This window comes from Oncorhynchus clarkii, chromosome 28 (genome assembly GCF_045791955.1).
Source record: "Oncorhynchus clarkii lewisi isolate Uvic-CL-2024 chromosome 28, UVic_Ocla_1.0, whole genome shotgun sequence".
NCBI classification, from domain to species: Eukaryota; Metazoa; Chordata; class Actinopteri; order Salmoniformes; family Salmonidae; genus Oncorhynchus; species Oncorhynchus clarkii.
The window spans coordinates 13,222,437-13,249,019 of NC_092174.1; the positions used below are offsets into that span (position 1 = coordinate 13,222,437).

The 26,583-nt window shown below is 42.9% G+C and overlaps 1 protein-coding gene across 6 annotated transcripts in view; it reads left to right on the plus strand.

The window, feature by feature from the left end:
• Positions 1 to 26,235, plus strand: part of LOC139387110 (rab effector MyRIP-like) — a 54,132-nt gene extending 27,897 nt beyond the window's left edge. For 3 of the 6 annotated variants that reach the window (XM_071133125.1, XM_071133121.1, XM_071133123.1), the window contains exons 5-16: positions 4,703 to 4,780; positions 14,486 to 14,583; positions 14,669 to 14,749; positions 14,821 to 14,976; positions 15,222 to 15,369; positions 17,340 to 17,953; positions 18,074 to 20,281; positions 20,761 to 20,946; positions 22,445 to 22,606; positions 22,724 to 22,786; positions 23,024 to 23,119; positions 25,150 to 25,362. In XM_071133125.1, coding sequence (XP_070989226.1) covers positions 4,703 to 4,780; positions 14,486 to 14,583; positions 14,669 to 14,749; positions 14,821 to 14,976; positions 15,222 to 15,369; positions 17,340 to 17,953; positions 18,074 to 20,281; positions 20,761 to 20,946; positions 22,445 to 22,606; positions 22,724 to 22,786; positions 23,024 to 23,119; positions 25,150 to 25,173 — 3,914 coding nt within the window. In that variant the 3' untranslated portion in view covers positions 25,174 to 25,362. Of the gene's footprint in view, positions 1 to 4,702; positions 4,781 to 14,485; positions 14,584 to 14,668; positions 14,750 to 14,820; positions 14,977 to 15,221; positions 15,370 to 17,339; positions 17,954 to 18,073; positions 20,282 to 20,760; positions 20,947 to 22,444; positions 22,607 to 22,723; positions 22,787 to 23,023; positions 23,120 to 25,149 lie in introns of all 6 variants that reach the window. The other 3 variants (XM_071133126.1, XM_071133122.1, XM_071133124.1) reach the window with 2 other exon arrangements.
• Positions 26,236 to 26,583: the final 348 nt, after the last annotated feature.

Genomic DNA, 26,583 nt, shown 5'->3' on the forward strand with positions numbered 1-26,583 from the left:
CTGACACAAAAACGCTGGTTGTCTTGACAAACAAGACGAACTGGCAACAGACAAACAGAGAACACAGGTATAAATGCACAGGGGATAATGGGGAAGATGGGCAACACCTGGAGGGCAGTGGAGACAATCACAAGGACAGGTGAAAAAGATTTGGGTGTGACAGTTACATTAAAATCAAGACTCAAATTGAGGGGGTATGTCTACCTTTAATTGAAGAAAATGGCCAAGAAGCACAGGCCTACCCCTTGTTAGCGTAAGATTTTGGAGGAGAAAAAATTAAACCTCTCATTGAGTTAAGCCATGGAAGAAGAGTAGCCAGCAGTTAAAGCTTACATTTTTCTACGTTGGTAGGCCTACTCTTTCTAGGGTGGAAAGGTAGGCTTAACTTTTGAAAGTAACATGCTCAGATTCCTAATTATTTGCAAACAGGGACAGTTTCGTTGCAAACAAAACACACCGATTTGGCATTAGAGAAATATAATAAGATTAACACATAGGCCTATCTGTCTGTCCATTCATAGCCTGTAATTTTGGTAATCTATGTGGCATAAAAAAATATGATGCTAATATGTAAAATGAATTAGAATTGCATGAAATGTTTATAAAAGGCTATTTTTTCTCTGACTGGCAAATACAATGATAGAGTCATGCAATGCTTTTCCTACACTCCTACTCTTTTCCACAGTGGTCTGCAAACCCACAACTTTCAAAAACCTCTAATGTCATATCATGCTTAAAGGACACATTTTAAGCATTCAGGGAGGATTTAGGTAAAAATACTACATATATTGCTGAAGGGAGGGCCATCCATTTTCATTTTATTATTTATTTTTATTTTATTTCACCTTTATTTAACCAGGAAGGCCAGTTGAGAACAAGTTCTCATTTACAACTGCGACCTGGCCAAGATAAAGCAAAGCAGTGCGACAAAAACAACAACACAGAGTTACACATAAACAAACGTACAGTCGATAACGCAATAGAAAAACATGTATACAGTGTGTGCAAATGAAGTAAGGAGGGAGGTAAGGCAATAAATAGGCCATAGTGGCAAAGTAATTACAATTGAGCAATTAACACTAGAGTGATAGACATGCAGATGAGGATGTGCAAGTAGAAATACTGGTGTGCAAAAGATCAGAAAAACAAAAACAAATATGGGACGAGGTAGGTAGTTGGTTGGCTATTTACAGATGGGCTATTTACAGATGGGCTGTGTACAGATGCAGCGATCGGTAAGCTGCTCTGACAGCTGATGCTTAAAGTTAGTGATGGAGATGTAAGTCTCCAACTTCAGTGATTTTTGCAATTCGTTCCAGTCATTGGCAGCAGAGAACTCGAAGGAAAGGCGGCCAAATGAGGTGTTGGCTTTGGGGATGACCAGTGAAATATACCTGCTGGAGCGCATGCTACGGGTGGATGTTGCTATGGTGACCAGTGAACTGAGATAAGGCAGAGCTTTACCTAGCAAAGACTTATAGATGACCTGGAGCCAGTGGGTTTGGCGACGAATATGTAGCGAGGACCAGCCAACCAGAGCATACAGGTCGCAGTGGTGGGTAGTTTAAGGGGCTTTGGTGACAAAATGGATGACACTGTGATAGACTGCATCCAATTTGCTGAGTAGAGTGTTGGAGGCTAGTTTGTAAATCACATCCCAGAAGTCAAGCATCGGTAGGTTAGTCAGTTTTACGAGGGTATGTTTGGCAGAATGAGTGGAGGCTTTGTTGCGAAATAGGAAGCTGATTCTAGATTTAATTTTGGATTGGAGATGCTTAATATGAGTCTGGAAGGAGAGTTTACAGTCTAGCCAGACACCTAGGTATTTATAGTTGTCATTTTAGCATTTAAGAGCAGTTGGAGGCCAAGGAAGGAGTGTTGTATGGCAATGAAGCTCGTTTGGAGGTTTGTTAACACAGTGTCCAAAGATTCTTAGAAGTAGTTTGTGAACCAGGCGAGGCAGTCATTAGAGAATCAAAGGCTGTTGAGTCTGCCGATAAGAATACGGTGATTGACAGAGTCGAAAGCCTTGGCCATGTCGATGAAGACGGCTGCACAGTACTGTCTTTTATCGATGGCGGTTATGATATCGTTTAGGACCTTGAGCATGGCTGAGCTGCACCTGTGACCAGCTTGGAAACCGGATTGCATATCGGAGAAGGTACGGTGGGATTCGAAATGGTCGGTGATCTGTTTGTTAACTTGGATCTAAAAGACCTTGGAAAGGTAGGACAGGATGAATATAGGTCTGTAACAGTTTGGGTCTAGAGTGTCTCCCCCTTTGAAGAGGGGGATGACCACGGCTGCTTTCCAATCTTTAGGAATCTCAGACGATACGAAATAGAGGTTGAACAGACTATTAATAGGGGTTGCAACAATGGCAGCGGATAATTTTAGGAAGAGAGGGTCCAGATTGTCTAGCCCAGCTGATTTGTAGGGATCCAGATTGTGCAGCTCTTTCAGAACATCAGCTGTCTGGATTTGGGTGAAGGATAAGCGGGTGAGGCTTGGGCCAGTTGCTGTGCGGGGTGCAGAGCTGTTGTTCGGGGTTGGGGTAGCCAGGTGGAAAGCATGGCCAGCCGTAGAGGAATGCTTATTGAAATTCTTGATTATCATGGATTTATCGGTGGTAACAGTGTTTCCTAGCCTCAGTGCTGTGGGCAGCTGTGAGGAGGTGCTCTTATTCTCCATGGACTTAACAGTGTCCCAAAACTTTTGGGAATTAGAGAGGTCCGATTGCATTCAGGTCAAGAGGTGTGTGTGTGTGTGTGTGTGTTGTGTGTGTGTGTGTGTGTGTGTGTGTGCGTTCTTGTGCGTGCCTGTGGACCCCCAATACACAGCCAGTTAGCAATAGAGTCGCAAAGAAAACAGAATGAGGCTTTGTTCTCAAATCTAGTTCATGTCACTCAAGTTCACTGCCTTCCTCCTTAAAAGGACTGGAAATGACCATATCCACTTCCCCAATCCACTTCTGAACTACATGAACACTGGGCACACGCAGTCCAGGGATAAGGTTGATAATGCCTCACACAAGACCCAGTAATGCAGTTACATAACAACAAATAACCTCAGCTTTATGTGCATATTTAGAGGACCTGAATAGAGCTCAAAGCAGAATGAGAATGTATGACTAGGGCTGTTATGGTGACTGTAATACCGCCACACCGACGGTCACCAGTCTTGATGGCAGTCAAATTCCACTTCACATTTAGTCATGGTAATTAGGTTTCTGCAATCTCTGATGCTACTCAGCACTCTATTAATGCAAATGTAATCGAAAATCTAATCAATGACCCATGAGCCCATGTTGCCCAACATTTCAATAGGTCATGCAATTGCGTGAGAAAACATGGCCTCTATTAAAAAGAGGAGGATCCCATCAGCTTTCTATAGGCTTACAATATTTATTTCTCAACTTTCCTAATATTAAGCACATTGCTTCTCTATACAACAGGTGTATAGCCTACCTGGCTGGCATGAAAATGAACCATTCGCTATTTAAGTACATAGATGACATGTATTTTTCCGCTGCCCCTGTTTCGAGACAGGTGCATGATAATGGTCCATTCTAAATCCAATCAAATTTCACACATATATTATTTAGTATGTATGTAAAGACAATATTAAATCAAGGATAGTGTGATGTGTGATTGTGAATGATGCCTGGCTTAAGGGAAGAAACAGCAATGTATTTTTTTGCTACCTTTTTCAAATCATGTAGCCTAGCCCATAGGCCTATATGTTTTGAGAAGGTGTGTATCACAACTGAAGTGGCCAAATGAAACATGTGAGTTTCAAGTTTGGGGAAGATAATTTTCACCATAAAAATGCACCTTAATAATAAAAGCAATGCATGCACAATCGTAATTGTGGTCACTTTTGAGAACTGTGTTTTCCTGCTAATGGAACATTTGCGCTTATAGCTACTGCCATATGCGAATTGCTACGCTTATACGGTGAAGAAATATCCTAAAAGTTTATCAATATTTAAAGCTAAACATTCTCATCTGTTGCGTCAGGCTCATTGCTTAAAGGTTTTTTGATGCTAGTGGTTGTATTAATTTGGCAGCTAGCGCATCCCACAACTGTCCCAGACTAACATGCGTTTACATTTTTGTCTTTTAAACCATCATCTTTGAAATGCCAAAGAATGGCCAAAATGTATTATTCCAGCCCAGGCGCAATTTAGATGTTGCACACTAGATGGCAGCAGTGTATGTGCAATGCTTTAGACGGATCCAATGAACCATTGCATTTCTGTTCAACATTTTGTATCAAGACTGCCCAAATGTGCCTAATTTGTTTATTAATACATTTTAAAGTTCATAACTGTGCTATCTCCTCAAACAATAGCATGGTATTATTTCACTGTAATAGCTACTGTAAATTGGACAGTGCAGTTAGATTAACAAGATTTTAAGCTTTCTGGCAATATCAGATATGTCTATATCCTGGGAAATGTTCTTGTTACTTACAACCTCATGCTAATCACATTAGCCTACGTTAGCTCAACCGTCCCGCGGGGGACCCACCAATCCAGTAGAGGTTTACGCACATAACAGGAGACAATTATTTGAAACAGACAAAGTTGTCCAATGCCTTAAGTTTTCCAATACCGATTTTATTTTCCTGTTCACACCTTTTTGCTACATTGTGACCTACTGAACATGACCCATGCCCTGTGTGTTGTATCTTTTTGCAGAGGGTAGCACGTATGAGGAGAGCATCGGCAACGAGGGCAGCGTCTGTAGTGAAAACGCCTTCTACAGACAGAGTGAAGGTAGGCTTCTGGCTTTCCCCTTCTAAAGCATTTCATGTCTTTACTGAAAGAACAGATAGGGGTGCCGTAGGAAGCCTAGTGGTTAGAATGTTGGGATAGTAACTGAAAGGTTGCTGGTTTGAATCCCTGAGTCTACTAGGTGAAAAATCTGTTGATCTACCCTTGAGCAAGGCACTTAACCCTGGTTGTTGTCCATAATGGCTGATCCCTGGCTGTGACCTCTCTGAGGTATCTCAAAGAGATATACAAAAATAACTATTTCCATTACATACTTGTGTATATTTGTTAACAAATATAAGCACCCCAATCATTATTATCATTTTGTTCATAAAATAACTTCAGGTTCTGGTGGCATGCATCATAAATGGTGGTTATCTCGTGGCTTTTCTTTTGCAAAATAACTATACATTTACTTATTTTCAAATTATTGTCAACATATAACATCACATTAAGGTGTGGGACGTTTACTGTATGGCAAGTAACAATAGCAGGTCTAGGGGGAAAAGGTAAGGAACTTGTCTGTCTGCCCTGCATTAAAGACCAAAAATGGTTAAAGGAAATTGTGATAACTAAAAATATATATCAGTTTCATTTAAGGACCAAAAAATTGACAGCGGTGCCATTTAAATTGCAAAATAGTTGGGAAGAGATTTTCGGTGTACCAATTCCATGGCACATGGTTTATGAATTGACACGCAAAACAACGGCAGATTCAAAACTTTGATTTTTTCAATTTAAATTATTGTCCAAAATTCTTACAACTAATAGAATGTTATATATATGGGGGATACAATCTTCCCAGCTCTGCAGATTTTGCTGCAAGGAGGCAGAGTCATTAGATCATTTATTTTGGTACTGTCCATATGTAGTTTGTTTTTGGTCACAGGTCCAGGAATGGCTGAAGAATTGCAACATTTACCTAGAACTAACGCTGCAGATAGCAACACTGGGTGATTTGAAAAGTCAAAGTCAATCGATCAATAATATAATAATTATTTTAACAACATTTTTTATCTTTAATTTACAATCTGTAGAAACTATGAGAATAGAAAGGTTCAGTACTTTTGTACTGCACAGTTAAAAATATATGGCAAATAGAAATCCAAAATGGGATAGGTTGAATGGAGCTGAAGGGGGGCACTAATAACAAGATAACCAATGTAAAACATACTGGGTCTGTAAAATGTACATAGGTTCAGAACTTTTGTGAAATAGCACAGTTACAAATAGAACTGATTGACATCAGAAATAGAGGAAGGACTAAAAACAAACAAAATATAACTATTGTAAAATAGGTTGTGTCTGTAAAATGTGTATAGTATGTATAAACTGAAGGTAGAAGCCGAAGTGTTAATGTTTATTAGTTTACTCCAATTGGGGGAGGGGTGGTAGGGTTTGCGGGGAATAATAAAGGTATATTAAAAAAAAGTGTATATATATATGTGTATATATATATATGTGTGTATATGTATGAATGTTTTTGTATGTATATACACTACCGTTCAAACGTTTGGGGTCACTTAGAAATGTCCTTGTTTTTGAAAATTGATAAGAAATTCAGTGTACACATCGTTAATGTTGTAAATGACTATTGTAGCTGGAAACGACAGATTGTTTTATGGAATATCTACATAGGCGTACAGAGGCCCATTATCAGCACCCATCACTCCGGTGTTCCAATGGCAGGTTGTGTTAGCTAATCCAAGTTTATCATATTAAAAGGCAAATTGATAATTAGAAAATCCTTTTGCAATTATGTTAGCACAGCTGAAAACTGTTGTTCTGATTAAAGAAGCAATAAAACTGTCCTTTAGACTAGTTGAGTATCTGGAGCATCAGCATTTAGGGGTTCGATTACAGGCTCTTAATGGCCAGAAACAAATAACTTTCTTCTGAAACCCGTCAGTCTATTCTTGTTCTTAGAAATGAAGGCTATTCCATGCGAGAAATTGCCAAGAAACTGAATATCTCGTACAAAGCTGTGTACTACCCCCTTCACAGAACAGTCCAAACTGTCTCTAACCAGAATAGAAAGAGTGGGAGGACCCAGTGCAGAACTGAGCAAGGGGACAAGTACATTAGTGTGTCTAGTTTGAGAAACAGACACCTCACAAGTCCTCAACTGGCAGATTCATTAAATAGTACCCACAAAACACCAGTCTCAAAGTCAACATTAAAGAGGTGACTCTGGGATGCTGGCCTTCTAGGCAGAGTTGCAAAGAAAAAGCCATATCTCAGACTGGCCAATAAAAATAAAATATTGAAATGAGCAAAAGAACACAGACACCAGGACAGAAGGTCAGCATCCCGGAGTCGACTCTTCACTGTTGACATTGAGACTGGTATTTTGCGGGTACTATTTAATAAAGCTGCCAGTTGAGGACTTGTGAGGTGTCTGTTTCTCAAACTAGACACTAATGTACTTGTCTTCTTGCTCAGTTGTGCACCAGGGCCTCCCACTCTTTATATTCTGGTTATATTTTCCTGTCAAAATGTAACAACTACTTTTGGGTCTCAAGGAAAATGTATTGAGTAAAAAGTACATTATTTTCTTTACGAATGTAGTGAAGTAAAAGTAGTTAAATATAAAATAGTAATGTACAGATATCACAAAAAACGACTTAAGTAGTACTTTCAAGTATTTTTACTTAAGTACTTTACACCACTGCCCAAATGCCTTCACACCAGTACATTAGCATACTTTATATACTGTTACACATGCACTTATCACATAGTATTCCATACAAGATAAGACCATGCAACCTGAGTTGAAACCAGAGTGAGGTGAACATGTACAGTACATAAACAGATGCATGCGCCATATTTTTATGTGATGGACACTTGATACGATCACATGATATTGTTGTGGTATGTCACAAAATAATATTATAGTGATAGACGAGGTAGTTTTATGCATACAATCAGGGGTAAAGTGGCTGAGCAGCATGATAAAAAAAATAGTAGCAGCAACGTATATTGTGTGTGTTTTATAACAGAGTCATTTTAATAGAGCCACTGCAGATAGTGCTAATGACTGGTCCGCCCAAACCACTCATGAAAAAGGGAATCTATATTCGGAGAGCCTGTTGCTGTCCTGCCCTTGACTTTGGTGCAGGGCATGTGATGTCCATAAACTCTTCATCACAAAATTGTCTGATCTTGTCAAAAAGATAGCTTGTGTCCAGTCCAGGTGGCACTTTACAGGCTGACCATCTTTTTAAATGTTTTATTTATTTTTTATTTCACCTTTATTTAACCAGGTAGGCTAGTTGAGAACAAGTTTTAATTTGCAACTGCGACCTGGCCAAGATGAAGCATAGCAGTGTGAACAGACAACACAGAGTTACACATGGAGTAAACAATTAACAAGTCAATAATACAGTAGAAAAAAGGAGAGTCTATATACATTGTGTGCAAAAGGCATGAGGAGGTAGGCGAATAATTACAATTTTGCAGATTAACACTGGAGGCCACGGTTGGAGGCCACGGAAGGAGTGTTGTATGGCATTGAAGCTCGTTTGGAGGTTAGATAGCACAGTGTCCAAGGACGGGCCGGAAGTATATAGAATGGTGTCGTCTGCGTAGAGGTGGATCAGGGAATCGCCCGCAGCAAGAGCAACATCATTGATATATACAGAGAAAAGAGTCGGCCCGAGAGTTGAACCCTGTGGCACCCCCATAGAGACTGCCAGAGGACCGGACAGCATGCCCTCCGATCAGAAAAACCGAGGCTACTGAGTCTGCCGATAAGAATATGGTGATTGACAGAGTCGAAAGCCTTGGCAAGGTCGATGAAGACAGCTGCACAGTACTGTCTTTTATCGATGGCGGTTATGATATCGTTTAGTACCTTGAGCGTGGCTGAGGTGCACCCGTGACCGGCTCGGAAACCAGATTGCAGAGAAGGTACGGTGGGATTTGAGATGGTCAGTGACCTGTTTGTTGACTTGGCTTTCGAAGACCTTAGATAGGCAGGGCAGGATGGATATAGGTCTGTAACAGTTTGGGTCCAGGGTGTCTCCCCCTTTGAAGAGGGGGATGACTGCGGCAGCTTTCCAATCCTTGGGGATCTCAGACGATATGAAAGAGAGGTTGAACAGGCTGGTAATAGGGGTTGCGACAATGGCGGCGGATAGTTTCAGAAATAGAGGGTCCAGATTGTCAAGCCCAGCTGATTTGTACGGGTCCAGGTTTTGCAGCTCTTTCAGAACATCTGCTATCTGGATTTGGGTTAAAGAGAACCTGGAGAGGCTTGGGCGAGTAGCTGCGGGGGAGGGGGGGGGGGGGGGGGGGGGGGGGGCGGAGCTGTTGGCCGAGGTTGGAGTAGCCAGGCGGAAGGCATGGCCAGCCGTTGAGAAATGCTTGTTGAAGTTTTCGATAATCATGGATTTATCGGTGGTGACCGTGTTACCTAGCCTCAGTGCAGTGGGCAGCTGGGAGGAGGTGCTCTTGTTCTCCATGGACTTCACAGTGTCCCAGAACTTTTTGGAGTTGGAGCTACAAGATGCAAATTTCTGCCTGAAGAAGCTGGCCTTAGCTTTCCTGACTGACTGCGTGTATTGGTTCCTGACTTCCCTGAACAGTTGCATATCGCGGGGACTATTCGATGCTATTGCAGTCCGCCACAGGATGTTTTTGTGCTGGTCGAGGGCAGTCAGGTCTGGAGTGAACCAAGGGCTATATCTGTTCTTAGTTCTGCATTTTTTGAACGAAGCATGCTTATCTAAAATGGTGGGAAAGTTACTTTTAAAGAATGACCAGGCATCCTCAACTGACGGGATGAGGTCAATGTCCTTCCAGGATACCCGGGCCAGGTCGATTAGAAAGGCCTGCTCACAGAAGTGTTTTAGGGAGCGTTTGACAGTGATGAGGGGTGGTCGTTTGACTGCGGCTCCGTAGCGGATACAGGCAATGAGGCAGTGATCGCTGAGATCCTGGTTGAAGACAGCGGAGGTGTATTTGGAGGGCCAGTTGGTCAGGATGACATCTATGAGGGTGCCCTTGTTTACAGATTTAGGGTTGTACCTGGTGGGTTCCTTGATGGTTTGTGTGAGATTGAGGGCATCTAGCTTAGATTGTAGGACTGCCGGGATGTTAAGCATATCCCAGTTTAGGTCACCTAACAGAACAAACTCTGAAGCTAGATGGGGGGCGATCAATTCACAAATGGTGTCCAGGGCACAGCTGGGAGCTGAGGGGGGTCGGTAGCAGGCGGCAACAGTGAGAGACTTATTTCTGGAGAGAGTAATTTTTTTAATTAGTAGTTCGAACTGTTTGGGTATGGACCTGGAAAGTATAACATTACTTTGCAGGCTATCTCTGCAGTAGACTGCAACTCCTCCCCCTTTGGCGGTTCTATCTTGACGGAAAATGTTATAGTTGGGTATGGAAATCTCAGAATTTTTGGTGGCCTTCCTGAGCCAGGATTCAGACACGGCAAGGACATCAGGGTTAGCAGAGTGTGCTAAAGCAGTGAGCAAAACAAACTTAGGGAGGAGGCTTCTGATGTTGACATGCATGAAACCAAGGCTTTTTCGATCACAGAAGTCAACAAATGAGGGTGCCTGGGGACATGCAGGGCCTGGGTTTACCTCCACATCACCCGCGGAACAGAGGAGGAGTATTATGAGGGTGCGGCTAAAGGCTATCAAAACTGGTCGCCTAGAGCGTTGGGGACAGAGAGTAAAAGGAGCAGATTTCTGGGCATGGTAGAATATATTCAGGGCATAATGCCCTGGAAGGATGCAATGCAGCTGAAACCTGGTCCCGACAGTCCGAACACTCCTTGGCAACAACACCAGGCTCCAGAGCATTGAAGCTGTAAAACAGGGAATAACAAAAAATCAGAAGACATTACAACCCTGCACAACATCAATTCACCTCCCAAGTTTAGATAAGAATAACCTCATACAATTAATTTTTTTGCTGGTACTGCTTGATCTGTAGAGGAGGCCTGAAGTACAGAGTCAGGTATTGTTGCCAGCCATAGCTTTCCATCAGCACCGTACCATCCTCCAGTCCAACCAGATGTGGGATGTTGACCCCTGTCACAGTGCTGTCCTTCACAAAACCAGCAATCTCAGACAATGTTCACTCTGGTCTTTCTGAAGCGCTGCTTGATGAGCCCGAAGCACCAGTCGGGGGCAAACTTGGTGTGGCCTGTGATCAGGAAGTGAAGGTCCAGACTGTGGTGGAGCTTGTGCATTGTCCGCCAGGCACAATACCAGAGCACAAACATGTTATTGTTTTGGCCACTGCAGTTATCACAATGTAGGTCCACGCGTGTTTTCCCAACTCCGTAGTTGGTGAAGAAATGGTGCATGTAGTTGATGACTGTTCTACTGCCTTTGCTTGCTTGGGCCAGTTCTCTTTTTGATGACTGTATGACTGGTGGATTAGAGTCAGGCGTGTTCTACTGATTGATGCCGATTCCAGATACAAATATTTTTGCATTTTTATACGATAGATGAGTAATGGCATTCTGAGATATCACTATGCACAGTTCCTACAAGGAATTTTCACTACTGTAGCTAGCCAGCCATCTAACTTCAGCTGGCTAGCTAACAGCAAGCTTTAACTAGCAATGCAAACTGATTGTCATAGCTAGCTAAAGTTAACCAACAGGTAGGCTGGACACATGACATTTTTAACAATGTTCTTTTCTGATAAAAACTAGTTCATTGCATCTGCCGTGGAGCCCAGTTTCATAATATGACCATATTTCCCAGCTGCTTGCCGTCGTTTTGAAGTAATCGCGAAAAAACAGGCCTTATTTTAGTGTATTTTTCACCCTGCCAGCTCCTATTAGTTCTATTGAGCACTGTGTCACCAACTCGCCTTCCGAAAGTTTTATTCCCAGTATATTGTTCAACGTCACAATGTCTGCTTTGCTATTGTTGGCAATGAGACCTGCTCACGTTGTTTTATAGTTCAAATGTATTTATGAGCTATAGATCTGTCATTCTCATTGAAAGCAAGTCTAAGAACTGGTAGATCTGTTTTATTTCTATGCTTCCCGTTCTTAAGTTTCATTTTTGCCTCTTTTACTTTCAGTTTTGTACACCAGCTTCAAACAGCTGAAAATACAATATGTTAGTTTATTATAAACGTATTTAGATCGTACAAACACTATGCTTGATTTGCCACATGAACAGGAAAGTTGGCGAACTATTAGAATTTTTGATACGAGGAAATGGCAGAGCGATTTCTGCATATTGCACCTTTTAAGAACTCCTCTCAACAGGAAGGAAGCCACCCAAACCTGTCTCAATGGACTCAAAGGGGCATTGGATGCCATGAACATAGGCAAATCACTTGGATGGGAAAGTATTCCAACTGAAGTCTATTTAAAATGTTGGAATCAATTAGGTCCACTATTAAATTATTAATACAGCCGTTCTTAAATGTTAATTTGGGAGAGATGTGAACACGACACTAATTTAGCTCTTATTAAAAAAAGGTAAGGATGCCACCCAGTGTTTTCACTATAGTCCTCTATCTTTGATAATCACAGATATTAAACTTATATAAAATATTGGCGTCGCGTCTCGAGACTCACATGCTGACTACACCAGGCGTGCGCGCATGTTGATTTTGTCCATCCACACCAGACTCGATCAGGACACCCAGGTTGAAATATCAAAACTAACTCCTAAAACTACTCCTAAAAAAACAATGAGGAGATGGGAGAGGCAGGACTTGCAGCGCATCAAGCCTCACAAATAGAAGCAAGTTCTACTTTACCGCCTGGCTACACAGACTCGGTGACGTGAGCAAGCAGTGTGGATGCAATGATTGAATAACATGTATGTGTAAATGTATTTTGCAACGCTCGCGCACGCAATGCGGGCGGTATGGTCAGCATGTAATTTACCTAAATTAATCCACACGGTCCAAAGTGGGTTTGTTTAAAAAGCGTTTAACCTCGGATAACCTCCCATCGACTATATCATCAGAAACAACAGCTCTTTGGGCTGTATTATTTCTTGATGCACAAAAAGCTTTTGATAGACTAGAATGGTCAGTCTTGGAACATATTGGAATTGACAACAATTTCATTAATATGATTAAAATACCATATGCCAATTCTTCAGCCATGTTTTTTTTTTTTCAATAATAAGAACAAATTCTTATTTACTAAGACAGTAGGCCAAACCCTAACCCGGACGATGCTGGGCCAATTGTGCACTGTCTTATGGGATTCCCAATCATGGCCGGTTGTGATACAGCCTGTAATTGAACCAGGGTCTGTAGTGACGCCTCTAACACTGACATGCCTTGCCTTAGACCGCTGCGCCACTCGAGGCAATATCTGCTCTGCTTCGTTCAGGATCACTAGAAGCAGCAGACTAGGAGGTCCAATTTCACCTCTGCTGTTCTTATTATCCATGGATCCCCTGGCCCAGGCAATTTGGCAAACGATTTAAATAACACAGATTTCTCTATATTCTACTGATCATTTAATTTCCTTATATGCAAATTACATTTCACTATATATATATATATATATATATAGACACTGTATCTCAATTGTTCCCAAATGCATTGAAGATCATAGATACATTCAGCTTTAATCTCAAGTTATAAAATGTATCTAACCAAATCAGCTCTTCTGTCTCTCAAGACCCTGATGGAGGACTCCATCTCTACGTATAGAATCCCAACCGTTTTCCATTTTAAATATTTGGGAGTAGATATATTTCCTTCTTTAGATTAAACCATTACCAGAAACTTTAACAGAACGCTCAAATCAATTCAATCCGACATCAGTAGATGGAATAATATCCCAGTTGTTTTCACTGGCTGAATATCTATTGTCAAAATGAATATTGCCATGGCTGAATTTCTGTAGTTAAATGCATCCCATGGTTCCCCCTTCTGGCTATTGGGATAAAATTCATAGTGCGGTATAAAAATGTATATGGCAAGGTTAACGATCCCGGATACAATTTGTACATTTACAAAGAGGGAAAGACGTAGGAGGACTATATGTTTACCAAACTTTCAATTGTATTTCTAGGCTCTAGCATTTGGCCCCATCTTAAATTGTTCCAAACATTATTATTCTGCCTCCTGGTTGAGTATATAGAGATTGCCCCGGAAGAGGTGATCTTCACTGATCTATCCCTTAATGTAAATTACGATTTGGTGCTACTATTGCTCACACTTTCTATTTGATGCAAAATTGAAAAACAATTTAACTGGGAATCAAAATGTCATGCCCGTACTCCAATATTTCACAACAATGCCTTGAGATCTGGAGGGCGGCCTTTTGCATCCCCCTAGTAGTGCAAATATGGAATACGAACCCTTACTGATATCATGGACAGTAATGGTTTGAGAAGATTTGAAAAATACATTCACATTACCAGGTAATTCCTTATTTTTTTCTCCCATATTTACAACTTAGGTCAGCTACCGAATCATCTAATGATGGGATTTATAAATAAATTATCTGGGCTCCAGAAAGGACTGATCACTATAATGGATCAATGAATCGGGGGTTACCCTCATTTTGTTTTTGTACATGTTACCCCCCTCTGAAAAATAACAATTACAAAAATAAATAAAAACAAAAAAAGTATTCCAAAAAGACAAACAAACCACTAGCAAGACAGACTACCACCCTCTGCTGGCTGGTGAGTGTATAGCAAGACAGACTTTAATCTAAAGAAACCTCTTGGTTATGTCCCCATCCCTTTTCAGAGCACAGCATGGCAGAGACCCTGACGGTGGCACTAAGGGTGGCAGAGGAGGCCATCGACGAGGCCATCACCAAGGCAGAGGGACACACCGACAGTCAGGTAACATATTCTGCAGGATGGAGTTGTCTAAAAAGAGTAAACATCTTATTGACTGTCTGGCTGACTTCGTTGTTGTTCTGACTAGGACAAGCAGAGCGAGGCAAGGTATCTGCGAGACCACAGAGAAGAGCTGATTGAGGAACTGGCCACAACCATTGTGCAGAAAGTACGTCCAATTTCATTTAATTTAAATTAATTTCAATACAATTGAATTCAACTCAGTTTATTTCATGCTAGATCATCCGGCGGAGGAAGAATCTAGCTGAGATGAAGCCAGACTATGACATGGACTGGCTCCCCGACAACCAGAGTGGTGACCTGCCCTTGGCTTCAAGCTCCCCCAGCTGCAAGATCTCCCGCACCACATCAGCCCGCGCCAAGGCCTCTATATGGGTTAGTACGGAGTTTAAGGTGGTTCAGGGAACTACCTAACGTGATCAGTAGCCTTGCCTAGGCTTTAGCTCAGAGGGCTAACTGCGGCATGCAGTCGACCCAGGTTCAAAACCCAGTCTGTCACATAAGACCAGTACAGAACATATTTATATATACAGTATATACAGTGTGGCCTATGTTGATTATATTTACCTAGAGATTAGAGATTAGAGATTCAACTATTTCATTATTTGTATTTGTCTCAGCGGTCTCACTCTGCCTTCTCGCTGCTGGATGACAACGTTATGATGCAGTGCTCTGGGGTTTCCCAGGACTCTCAGCATGGGCTGAAAAAGGAGGGAGGAGCGGCAGGATTGGCCAACTGGAAGAGTGTTGACCGCCTGGACAACTCCAGTAAGACCCTGCTGGCCACCGCAACTCTGCTAGTCATTATTCACACGCACCATTACAACGGTCTTTCCACACACCTAGCTTAGTCATTTTCAAAATTACACTTTTTTTCAATTATTTATTCGCTTGTCTTCCATGTCCTAGACAATTACAGTTTCAAGATGCAATACAGTGGCTTCCGAAAGTATTTACCCGCCTTGGAATTATTCCTATTTTGTTGCCTTACAACCTGGTATTAAAATAGATTTTTGGGGGGTTTGTATCATTTAACTTACACAACATGCCTACCACTTTGAAGATGACAAATATTTTTAATTGTGAAACAAACGAGAAATAAGACAAAAAAACAGAAAACTTGAGTGTGCATAACTATTCACCCCCCCCAAAGTCAATCATTTGTAGAGCCATCCTTTGCAGCAATTACAGCTGCAAGTCTCTTGGGGTATGTCTCTATAAGCCTGGCACATCTAGCAACTGGGATTTTTACCCATTCGTCTAGGCAAAACTGCCCCAGCTGCTTCAAGTTGGATGGGTTCTGCTGATTTACAACAATCTTTAAGTCACACCACAGATTCTCAATTAGATTGAGGTCTAGGCTTTGACTAGGCCATTCCAAGACATTTAATTGTTTCCCCTTAAACCACTCAAGTATTTCTTTAGCAGTATGCTTACGGTCATTGTCCTGCTGGAAGGTGAACCTCCGTCCCAGTCTCAAAATCTCTGAAAGACTGAAACAGGTTTCCCTCAAGAATTTCCCTGCATTTAGCACCATCCATCATTCCTTCAATTCTGACCAGCTTCCCATTCCCTGCCGATGAAAAACATCCCCACAGCATGATGCTGCCACCACCATGCTTCACTGTGGGGATGGTATTCTCGGGGTGATGAGAGGTTGTCGGGTTTGTGCCAGACATAGCGTTTTCCTTGATGACCAAAAAGCTAAATTTTAGTCTCATCTGACCAGAGTACCTTCTTCCATATGTTTGGGGAGTCTCCCACATGCCTTTTGGCTAACACCAAACGTGTTTGCTTATTTTTTTCTTTAAGCAATTTTTTAAGCTTTTTTTCTGGCCATTCTTCCGTAAAGCCCAGCTCTGTGGAGTGTACAGCATAAAGTGGTCCTATGGACAGATACTCTAGACTCAGCTGTGAAGCTTTGCAGCTCCTTCCGGGTTATCTTTGGTCTCTTTGTTGCCTCTCTGATAAATGCCCTCCCTGCCTGGTCCGTGAGTTTTGGTGGGCGGCCCTCTCTTGGCAGGTTTGTTGTGGTGCCCTATTCTTTCCATTTTTTAATAATGGATTTAAATGGTGCTCCGTGGGGTGTTCAAAGTATGGGATATTTTTTTTATAACTCAACCCTGATCTCTACTTCTCTACAACTTTGTCCCTGATCTGTTTGGAGAGCTCCTTGGTCTCCATGGTGCCGCTTGCTTGGTGGTGCCCCTTGCTTAGTGGTGTTGCAGACTCTGGGGCCTTTCAGAACAGTGCCTTGCGAAAGTATTCGGCCCCCTTGAACTTTGCGACCTTTTGCCACTGAATAATTTTGCACGCCCAATTTTTCAGTTTTTGATTTGTTAAAAAAGTTTGAAATATCCAATAAATGTCGTTCCACTTCATGATTGTGTCCCACTTGTTGTTGATTCTTCACAAAAAATACAGTTTTATATCTTTATGTTTGAAGCCTGAAATGTGGCAAAAGGTCGCAAAGTTCAAGGGGGCCGAATACTTTCGCAAGGCACTGTATACTGAGATCATGTACTGTAGTAAAAGACTGGTAGCTAAATGCATCCTCCCCTGTGTTTGTGTGTCTGTGTGTGTGTGTGTGTGTGTCTGCCTGTGTGTGTGTGTGTGTGTGTGTGTGTGTGTGTGTGTGTGTGTGTGTGTGTGTGTGTGTGTGTGTGTGTGTGTGTGTGTGTGTGTGTGTGTGTGTGTGTGTGTGGCATCTGTCTACCCTGATGTGTGTGTGTCCGGAGGTGCGTCCTCAGTGCTGAAGAGCCCAGACGGGAACTGGATCGCCCAGCAGAGCACACAGCTGTCTCGGCCCAGCCTGCTGACCAAGAGGAAGTCACTGGTATTCAGCGTTTTGGAGAAGGAGTCCGGTGTGATCTCCGCCTACGATGAGATGGGCTCAGATGACGCCGAGGGGGGAGAGGGGGCCTGGGGCGCCGCCCTGCTGGAGATACGCAGGAAAATGACAAACGCCAACAACAACCAGGGGTCAGAGGCACCAGATTCTCAGGCCTCTGACGACCAGCAGCACAGCCTCCCCTCACCCTTGTTGGACCACCACGCCAGCACGGACACCCTCAACTCTGAATCTGAGGTAGGAGAAGATCAGATTCGAGGTCAAGGGCCGAAGCCCCAGAAGCCTCTGCTCGCCATCCTGAAGAGAAAGGTGCCTGTGGAGCACCGGTGCACCCCCTCTTCACGTCGGTCATCCCGCCCGGGCATCTTCGACGTGAACTTTAACCCTGAGGGGACGGAGGCTGAGAGCAGCGGGGCTGATGAGCTGGAGGAGGGGGGCAAAGTCAGGAGGACGCGAAGGAGGAAGAGGACTAAGAAGGATCAGGGGGAGGGAAGAGGAGAGGTAAAGCGAGACAGTCTGTCACTTTCACTTATGACCTCAATCACACTTATTCCCCTTATCATGTTGGACATCCATTTTATTTCTCTGATAGCTTCTATGTCTTCTATCTGCTGTTAACAGGAGTATAGCAGCATGCTACTGGATGCCCTGGCCAAGAAACTAAGTGTGAAAAAGACCAGCCAATCTGGCGCAGTCACCCCAGACACTCTGACTTTGGATGGAGGCTTGACCTCCAGGTCGCTGACCCCTGAACCCCGGGGTCCTGAGGGGGAGGCCCCCGGCTGCGGGGCCCCTAAGGGCCAGGGAGGAGGGACCATGGGAGTGACCATCAATCTTGAGCAGGAACTGACCATCAGACTGAGAGAGCTGGCCAGCCAAGTCGGCCTCGCACACCTCTCATCGTCTGAGGACGAACTGCACAGATCAGGAGAGGACGAGGGAGGAAGGGAGGGAAGGAGAGAAGGAACTCAGGAGGAGGAGCGGTTATGGCATATAGAAATCGAGATGGAAGGAGGGAGAGCGGGAGAGGATGAGGAGGAGAAGAGGACAAAAGAAAGGGAGGGAGATGGAGGAGGAGAGCTGAAGTCAACACTAATCAAGCTAGCTAGTCAGGTCAGAGGCACAGAATTCTCATCCACTGAAGATGAGTTGGACAGAGTGGGTAGGGTTGAGCGAGAATGGGAGAGAGAGCGGGTGGAGGAGAGGATAAAAAAGAGGGAGAGAGAAGGAAGAGAGGAGCACACCGTAAAGTTGCGTATGCTGGCTAGCCAAGTCACACATTTCTCATCAACAGAGGAAGAGCTTGACCGAGTGGGTGTCAGCGATGGAGAGATGGAGGAGCAGAGCGAAGGAGAGAGGGAGGGAGAGAAGGAAGAGCTGACATACGAACGGTGCAGACTGGCTAGACAGGTCAATGACGCGCAGTTGTCATCAACAGAGGACGAGCAGGATAGAGTGGGTCTTTATGATGAAGAGATGGAGAAAGGGAGGGAGGAGAGAGGAGGAGAAGGGGGTGGAGAGCGGGAGGAGATTGACGCTGAGGCACTGTGGGAGATGGAGGGAGATAAAGAGCAACTGACCTCCAAGTTGAGAGATCTGGCCAGTCTCGTTAGCGCGTCCCAATTCTCCTCTACGGAAGATGAACTGGATAGAGTGGGAAGGAACGAGGGAGAGAGGGAAGAGGGGAGAAAAGGAGACAGAATGAAGTTGTCCAATAGAGTGGCAGACTGGGTCAGAGAGAGATGTGGAGAGGAGGGAAAGTGGCATGGAGAGAGATGGGGAGAGATGGAGGGAGAGAGGAGGAGGGTACAGGTGGAGAGGGTGAGAGAGAAGCCCTGGTACCTGGGGGGGATGGAGGTGGAAGGGAGGAGGATGAACAAGGAGAGGAGAGATAGCATCGGAGAACTAGACGTCAGACTCTTTGACTTTGAGGATGAAAGTGAAAAAGAGGGAGAGCTGCAAAGCGAAGAGATGGACACAAAGGTAGAGGAAGAGGGAGTCATGAAGGTACAGAGGATGATGGAGAGGATGTTTGAAGGAGGAAAGGAAGGAAAGAGGGCAGGGGAAGCAGAGAGAAAGGTGGAAGGGGGGATGGGAGAGGCAGAAGTGGGAGAAAGAGAGCGGGAAACAACAGAAAGTGTGGACACTGTGGAGGGAGAGGTGATGTTTGACAAAATAATCAGCAACCTAGAGGACACACTGGGTGGGATGGAGGTAGAGATTGATGGAGAGATGGTGGCGAACCCCGAAAGAGAAGGGAGAGAAGAGGATAAGAACCAAACAAAGGTTGGAGAAAGCAAGTTTAAGAAAGAAGAAGAGATAGATGAACATCTAATTAATGAGATGCTAATGTTAGAACAGCTGTCAGACAGGTTTGGCACTTTAGATAAGACTGGAGTCAAACCTCAAGAGAAGGCTGGAGGGAAGGAAAGAGAAAGGGACAGTTCGGATAAGACAGTAGAGTGTGTCGTGGAGCAAGGTGAGAAAGAGGCTCGAGAGAAAGATGAGCAGGCTGAAACAGAGACCCATAAAAGCATCCGACCACAGCATTTAGATGAGAGAAAGGAACAAGTGTCAGACCAGACAAAGAGCGAGACATCCCGAGACCTGGAAGAAGAGAGCAAGGGAGTAGAAAGAGGGGGATATGAAGGTGGGGAGGTAGAGGAGCAAACAAGTGAGAAGGAGATAGATGATTTTGGGGAAAGAGAAGGAGAGAATTTTGAGAAGAATACAGACGAGAAAGAAACTGAGAGCAACCGAACTAAGGACCCAGAAGAGAGCGCCCCCTGTGTTCAGGAGGAGATACTGTCTTCAGTGGAGATCCAGAATGTAAGAAACGAAAAGCACCTAGCTTTACCCATAGAGATGCCTAAATTGCTATGTAATTCTGTGGATCTACCATTTCGACATTTCTAACCTCAAAGCAACTAACAGCTGTAACACTAACTCTGTGCTTGCTCCTCTATACCATACTACTTTCCCTTTCTTTCCCCCCTCTGTCCTCCCTCGTTCCATTACTCTGTGTTAGGATAGTCCTAACAATTAGGACCTAGAAAACACACACCAGATCCTTTCCGCTTTGCTACAGCAGGTGCGATCACAAACTGATAACTTGACTGTGCTTTGGGCAACAGGGGTAGCGCTATATGCAGTCAACCAGTCAAACACTCTTTCTTTCTCTTGACTCTTTGGCTCTTCTCTGCTTGTCTAAAACTGTTGTTCTCACTTGAATGGATGTGTTCCACACAGAGACCGTAGGCTTTTAGGGATTGCATAAAACTTGTGTAAATCCAATTGCGTGTGTGCAGAGGTACTCGGCGATGTCACTGCGCAGTATCACCACTGAGGTGCTGACGGTGTTGAATGCGACAGAGGACCTACTCCAGGGGGTGGAAGAGGGTGACTACGCTTGTTCTCCTCCCTACACCCCTTCACTACCTCTCAACACTGACACCAAGAGGCTGGACGAACAGCTCAGCAGACTGGAGGAGAATGTAAGACCTGTCTGTCTTTGTGTCTGTATAACATTTAACACACAGTGCCTTTGGAAAGTATTTTGACCCCTTGACTTTTTTCCACATTTTGTTACGTTACAGCCTTATTCTAATGTATTAAATAGTTTTTTCCCCCTGTCATCAATCTACACACAATATCCCATAATGACAAATCAAAAACACATTTTTGCAAATTTATTACAAATAAAAAACTAAAATATTACATTTACATAAGTATTCTGACCCTTTACTCAGTACTTTGTTGAAGCACCTTTGGCAGCTATTACAGCTTCGAGTCTTGGGTATGACGCTACAAGCTTGGCACACCTGTATTTGGGGAGTTTCTCCCATTCTTCTCTACAGATCCTCTCAACCACTGTCAGGTTGAATGGGGAGCGTTGCTGCAGAGCTATTTTCAGGTCTCTCCAGAGATGTTCGATCAGGTTCAAGTCCGGGCTCTGGAGCATGTTTTGATCAAGGATCTCTCTGTACTTTGCTCCGTTCATCTTTACCTCGATCCTGACCAGTCTCCCAGTCTCTGTCGTTGAAAAACATCCTTACAGCATGATGCTGCCACCACCATGCTTCACCATAGGGATGGTGCCAGGGTTTCTCCAGACGTGAAGCTTGTTTCTCATGGTCTGAGAGACTTAAGGTAGCTTTTGGCAAACTCCAAGCGGGCTGTCATGTGCCTTTTACTCTACCATAAAGGACTGAGAGTGCTACATAGATGGTTGTCCTTCTGGAAGGTTCTCCCATCTCCACAGAGGAACTCTAGAACTCTGTCAGAGTGACCATCGGGGTCTTTGTCACCTCCCTGACCAAGGCCCTTCTCTCCTGATTGCTCAGTTTGGCCAGGCGGACAGCTCTCGGAAGAGTCTTGGTAGTTCCAAACTTCTTCCATTTAAGAATGATGGAGGCCACTGTGTTCTTGGGGGACCTTCAATCCTGCAGACATTTTTTGGTACCCTTCCCCAGATCTGTGCCTCAACACAATCCTGTCTTGGAGCTCTACGGACAATTCATTTGACCCCATGGCTTGGTTTTTGCTTTGACATTCACTGTCAACTGTGGTACCTTATATAGACAGGTGTTTGCCTTTCCAAATCATGTCCAATTAATTGAATCTACCAATGGAAACAGGATTCACCTAAGCTCAATTTCATGTCTTATAGCAAAGGGTCGGAATACTTATGTAAATAAGGTATTTGTTTTTAATTTTTTATAAATTAGCAAACTTTTTTTTTTTTAACTGTTATGTCTTTGTCATTATGGGGTACTGTGTATAGATTGCTAAGGATGTTATATTTATTTAATCCATTTTAGAAGATTGCCGTTACGTCACAAAATCAAGGGTTCTGAATACTTTCCAAAGGCACTATATTTCACAGTCCCCGTGGGTTCAAGAACACTGTGATGCTAACCTCTGTTAATGTTATAAAACTGAAATGCCAACAGTCAGTCTATCTGTCTGTGCCAAATGAATTGTGCCATTCAGGTGTATGTGGCGGCGGGCACGGCCTACGGCCTGGAGGCGGAGCTGGACGACCTGGAGGAGTGTGCCCGGGCCATCGGCGATTCCACCTCTGACCTGGAGCTGTCCTACCTGGAGGAGCAGGTGGCATCAGCTGCCGCCCAGGTGCATCAGTCTGACCTCCAGGTGTGTTCAAGTCTGGATGCCCTCTGTGTCTCATAGCTAGCTAGTTAGTGTCCAAAATGGCACCCTATTCTCCATGTAGTGCACGACTTTTGACCCGAGCCCTTTGTGGCATTTCAGACGCAGACTTTTGCTTTGGAAAAAAGGAGAAAGCGGGGGATTTTACCTCTGGTTTTACCTCGGGTATGATGACATTAGAACTAGAAAATGTTATGTTATTGTATGTTTGAATGTTGGTGATTGTCACATAATGAAACTAGAAAAAATAAAATGATTGGAAGAAAGAATTAGAAAGATATCCATAATGTGGATATTTGCCTGAAAACATACAAACATATACATTCAATGGTGTTTTTTAAGTCCTTTTAAGTTGATCTGAGTGAGAGAATATTCATGTTAACGTTACGCACTTTGTTGTAGGTGTCGGACATTGCGGCCAGGATCACAGCTCTGAAGAATGCAGGTCTCAACGTGGTCCCACAGAACCGCTTCACTAAGCCCAAGAAACAGCCTAAGGTACTGGACCAGACCAGGTCACTTAGCACTAGGACCAGGAGTTTTACCTGGTCAGGTCATGTGGTCAGGAACAACTCCTGGCTCCACTTGTCACTCACTAGCAATTATAAACATATCTTGTGATTTTCGAACAACAATTTATCAAGTGTCACGTGACTCTCTGCAGCCACAAATGTTGGTCTCGTCACGGCAGAGAGGAGGCGAATACCTGCTCCACTCTTGAAGGGTTAGAGATATGTGACCAACCAGCTCAAATCGGTCTTATGAAACAAAATTTTACACTGGATTAAAGTAGAGACTCAGAGCTACAAAATGGTATGTCATACATTACAGTTGAGAACAGTGGGAAAGTCATTCTGCTTTGATCATCGATAAACTTGTAAACTCACTTTTGAGAAAATGGCCTTTGAATGTTTGGTACTACTACTGGAGAGCTCCTCTTTGTCTACACCCATTCAGCATCGTTCACACCCTCTTAAGCTTTAGCCCCACCCATCTCTTTAAGGATTAATCTGAGCATTCTGTGGAAACAACAGCAGCCAAGCACCCAAGCTAACTTGGTAACTACTTCCAGACACAAATGAGAGAACAGCTCACTTAACATTACTTGCCCTAGCAGAGCTGGTTAGGCTGTTATGTTATCCAGAGCGTTGGTGACTGCAACTGTGCTGTCAGATTGTCCGTTCGTTAATTCAGAGCGTTTCGCTCTTGGAGCATTCAGAGCGCAAATATGCAAGTAGCTAACCAACCAGGTTCAATGTTAGCTAGCTAACATTGGCTATAGCTAGCCAAGCAAATTACTCTGAGATACAAATAATAAGATCATACATGTAACGTTAGCTAGCAAGCTAGCCAGCTAACATTAGCTAGCTAGCTAGCCAGCTAACATTAGCTAGCTAGCCAGGTAAACAATGAACCATAATCCAGTCAAAAGTTTAGAAACAACTACTCATTCAAGGGTTTTCCTTTATTTGTACTATTTTTTTTAACTACTTTTTGTTCTATTGTAGAATAATAGAAGAGAGAGTGCCTTGAATTCTAAATAAATTACTGACAGTGTCACCAACAAATCATCCTCACACCACCTCCTCCATGCTTCACGGTGGGAACCACACATGCGGAGATCATCCGTTCACCTACTCTGCATCTCACAATGACACGGTGGTTGGAACCACAAATCTCAAATTTGGACTCATCAGACCAAAGGGCAGATTTCCACCAGTCTAATGTCCATTGCTCATGTTTTCTTCTTATTATTGTTGTCCTTTAGTAGTGGTTTCTTTGGAGCAATTCGACCATGAAGGCCCGATTCAGGCAGTCTCATCTAAACAGTTTATGTTGAGATGTGTCTGTTACTTGAACTCTGAAGCATTTATTTAGGTTGCAATTTCTGAGGCTGTTAACTCTAATGAACTTGTCCTCTGCAGCAGAGGTAACTCTGGGTCTTCCTTTCCTGTGTCGGTCCTCATGAGAGACAGTTTCATCATACCCCTTGGTGGTTTTTGCAACTGCACTTGAAGAAACTTGACAGGAAAGAAATTCCACAAATTAACCTTAAACAAGGCACATATGTTAATTGAAATGCATTCCAGGTGACTTACCTGATGAAGCTGGTTGAGAGAATGCCAAGAGTGTGCAAATCTGTCATCAAGGCAAATGGTGGCTACTTTGAATAATCTCAAATTTAAATATATTCAGATTTGTTTAACACTTTTTGGTAACTACATGATGCCATAATCTACAATGTAGAAAATAGTACAAATAAAAACCCTTGAATTAGCAGGTGTGTCCAAACTTTGGACTGGTACTGTGTGTGTGTGTGTGTGTGTATATATATATATATATACACACACACATACACACACATATAAACAGTATCAATATATATATTTATATATATATATATATATGCTGTATGCCATGATAGTCACACATGTACTACAAACACATTAGTTCCTGTATTCAATAGTGTGTGGTCTCATACTGTATATGTTCTGTATTTTGACCCACATACCTTATCTTTTTTTCAGATAAAGAAACCTAAGCCAGACTGATCAGGCATGTTGACCCCTGTCATGACCTCTAGCTTCCCCTCACACCAGTGCTACCTGCCTTTAACCAACCACCAGGAAAATGCCGAGTGCCGACTGACAGTATTACCACTCATTTGGGCACTGTGGACATAGACGAGAGTTGTAGATTTTTTTATAATGAGATTTTAAAAAATAGTACATACTTTATGTAAAAAAAATGGATGAAGTTAAAAACAAAGATGGTTTCGTACCTTTTAACCAATCAGTAACCATATAGCCATATAAGGTAATGAAGAGAACGGACACTAACAAGCTGTGTTGCTCCTGGCTGAAAGCTGTGATTAATACTACTGATTGTTTTAACATGTTTTAACAGTTAAAGGTCAAATGTAGCCATTTTTATCTCAACGTAAAATAATTTCTGGGAAACATTTAAGTAGCTAACTGTGAATTTTTTTTACCATTTGAATTTAAAACAAACAAAAATATATTTTTAGCGAATAACAATTTCTCAAGCAAGAATTTAGCTAGGACTGTGTGGGAGTGGAGAGGGGAAAACTGAAAAATAGCTGTTATTGGCAGCTGTTAATAACTAACAGACATTTCCTATTGGTCTATTAACTAATTTACCACCTGGTGATGCCACCAGGCAGGCCTAAACTCCATCCCACAAAAACAGGCAGAAATTGCATGTGTTCTTTTTAAACAGCCTTTACACTAAAAGCGCATTATCATTATTTTCACAGTATTATCCCAACCTCAGTGTGGAAATGCATATATAAAACACAGGAAAAATCTCTTTTTTGACTGCACTGGGCCTTTAACATGTTTAATAGTCTATCATTGTTATGGGAACAATTACATATGAGTTAGTTATTGCAAAAAGTGCCAAATTACATCCTTAATCATCAATGATTTGTCTAATGTTAAGTATCTGTTGAATATGCGTAATACGTCATTTTGTATTTTCAGGTAAACAGAAAGTCCCACAATAAAGGGCTATGGTCGTTAGTTCTTTCTAACCTTGTACATTTGATGTTTGATTGTAAATTATAGTGCACAATAAAATAATCAGTCAAGTAACTTGTGGCTTATCATTGTGCTCCTACAGACAGACCTTTCAATGTGAAGGCTAGCTACTTGTCTTCCACTATTACAAGTGTGGGAACAAAGTCATGAACTAAATAAAGCCTTTGAAGTTATCAATTTTGGGATTCATCCACACACAGAGCTTGCCTAACCTTTTAGGTTAAAGAGATGGGGAAAGACATTTGTTTTGGTTTTTGGTTTGGGTTTTTGAGAGGAGGAAGTGGCACCACCTGTGTTGATGGAGCCGAGGATCTGCACACAGGGCTTCTGGAGAAATAAAATCCATCTTTATGGAAACAAACATACAACAGTTTATGTTCCAATGGGTGTTAAAGGTAACAC